The 883-nt window shown below is 50.8% G+C and overlaps 1 protein-coding gene across 1 annotated transcript in view; it reads right to left on the bottom strand.

Moving 5' to 3' along the window:
• LOC119300701 (proteasome subunit alpha type-5-like) overlaps positions 1-388 on the bottom strand; it is a 5268-nt gene extending 4880 nt beyond the window's left edge. The window contains exons 1-2 of the mRNA XM_037577603.1: positions 249-388; positions 30-111 (exon numbers count right to left, since the gene is read on the bottom strand). Of these exons, the coding sequence (XP_037433500.1) occupies positions 30-111; positions 249-262 (96 nt within the window). The 5' untranslated portion in view covers positions 263-388. The remainder of the gene's footprint in view (positions 1-29; positions 112-248) is intronic.
• Between the last annotated feature and the right edge of the window lie 495 nt (positions 389-883).

Below are 883 nucleotides of genomic sequence, written 5' to 3'. Positions count from 1 at the left end.
CTCAGAAGGGATCGGCTCGGCTCACTGACCTTGATGGCCTCGATGGCGTACTCGACCTGGAATAGGCGTCCCTCCGGCGAAAAGGTGTTCACGCCGCGGTCGTACTCCGTCCTGCGCGAAACAACCCCACAACAAAATTTATCCCGAAATAAGATGAAAAATTCACAGCAGTGACAACACCGCGGGCGCGGAATCCAGCAGCGGGTCGGGGCTGTGAAGATTTTTGACAGAGAAGGGTCAATTCTAACCTCGTGAGGAACATGGTGGCGTGTGCGGTTTGCTTGGGCTAGGGGAAGATGGGTTTGCGGCTTGTGGGAGACGAGACTAGGAGAGGGGGAGGTTCTGCTTTATAAGCGAGGCGCAGTATAAACACTGCTTTTAGCGCGCGGTATAAAAACTGCTTTTAGCGGAAACGCTATATAAATGACGCGCAATATAAAAAACTGCTTTTAGCGCGCGTGGATCTGATTTGCAATCTTCAACGGCCGTATAAAAAAGGCGCACGCTATAACTATGCAGCGCGCGCATCAAAAAGACATCGCGCGCAGCATATTTAGTACGCCGGTCGCACGCGCTACAAACTCTGGGCTGCTGCAGATGGGACCGCTTGATTGGGACCGCTGAACTCGCGCGCGCAGCATATTTTACAACGCTTGTTGGAGCAAACGTCTTCTAGCGCTCTAAAAAAACTACTTGCGCGCTGTAAATTCGTTTTTTGGGCGCCACGCATTAGGCAGCTGTTGGAGATGCTCTTATAACTTGTTCAGTTTAGGCAGCGATTGAAGATGTTTGAAGGGGATTAATAAGGGGGATTAAAGTCCTTGCAAGTCAAGATCCCTCTCAAACCTCTCCAATGCCCTCATTCTGCATCACTCCGCTACTA

Source organism: Triticum dicoccoides, chromosome 5A, assembly GCF_002162155.2.
Source record: "Triticum dicoccoides isolate Atlit2015 ecotype Zavitan chromosome 5A, WEW_v2.0, whole genome shotgun sequence".
Taxonomy (NCBI): domain Eukaryota; kingdom Viridiplantae; phylum Streptophyta; class Magnoliopsida; order Poales; family Poaceae; genus Triticum; species Triticum dicoccoides.
Note: the sequence above shows the minus strand (reverse complement) of the source record. Positions and strands in the feature narration are given on the sequence as shown.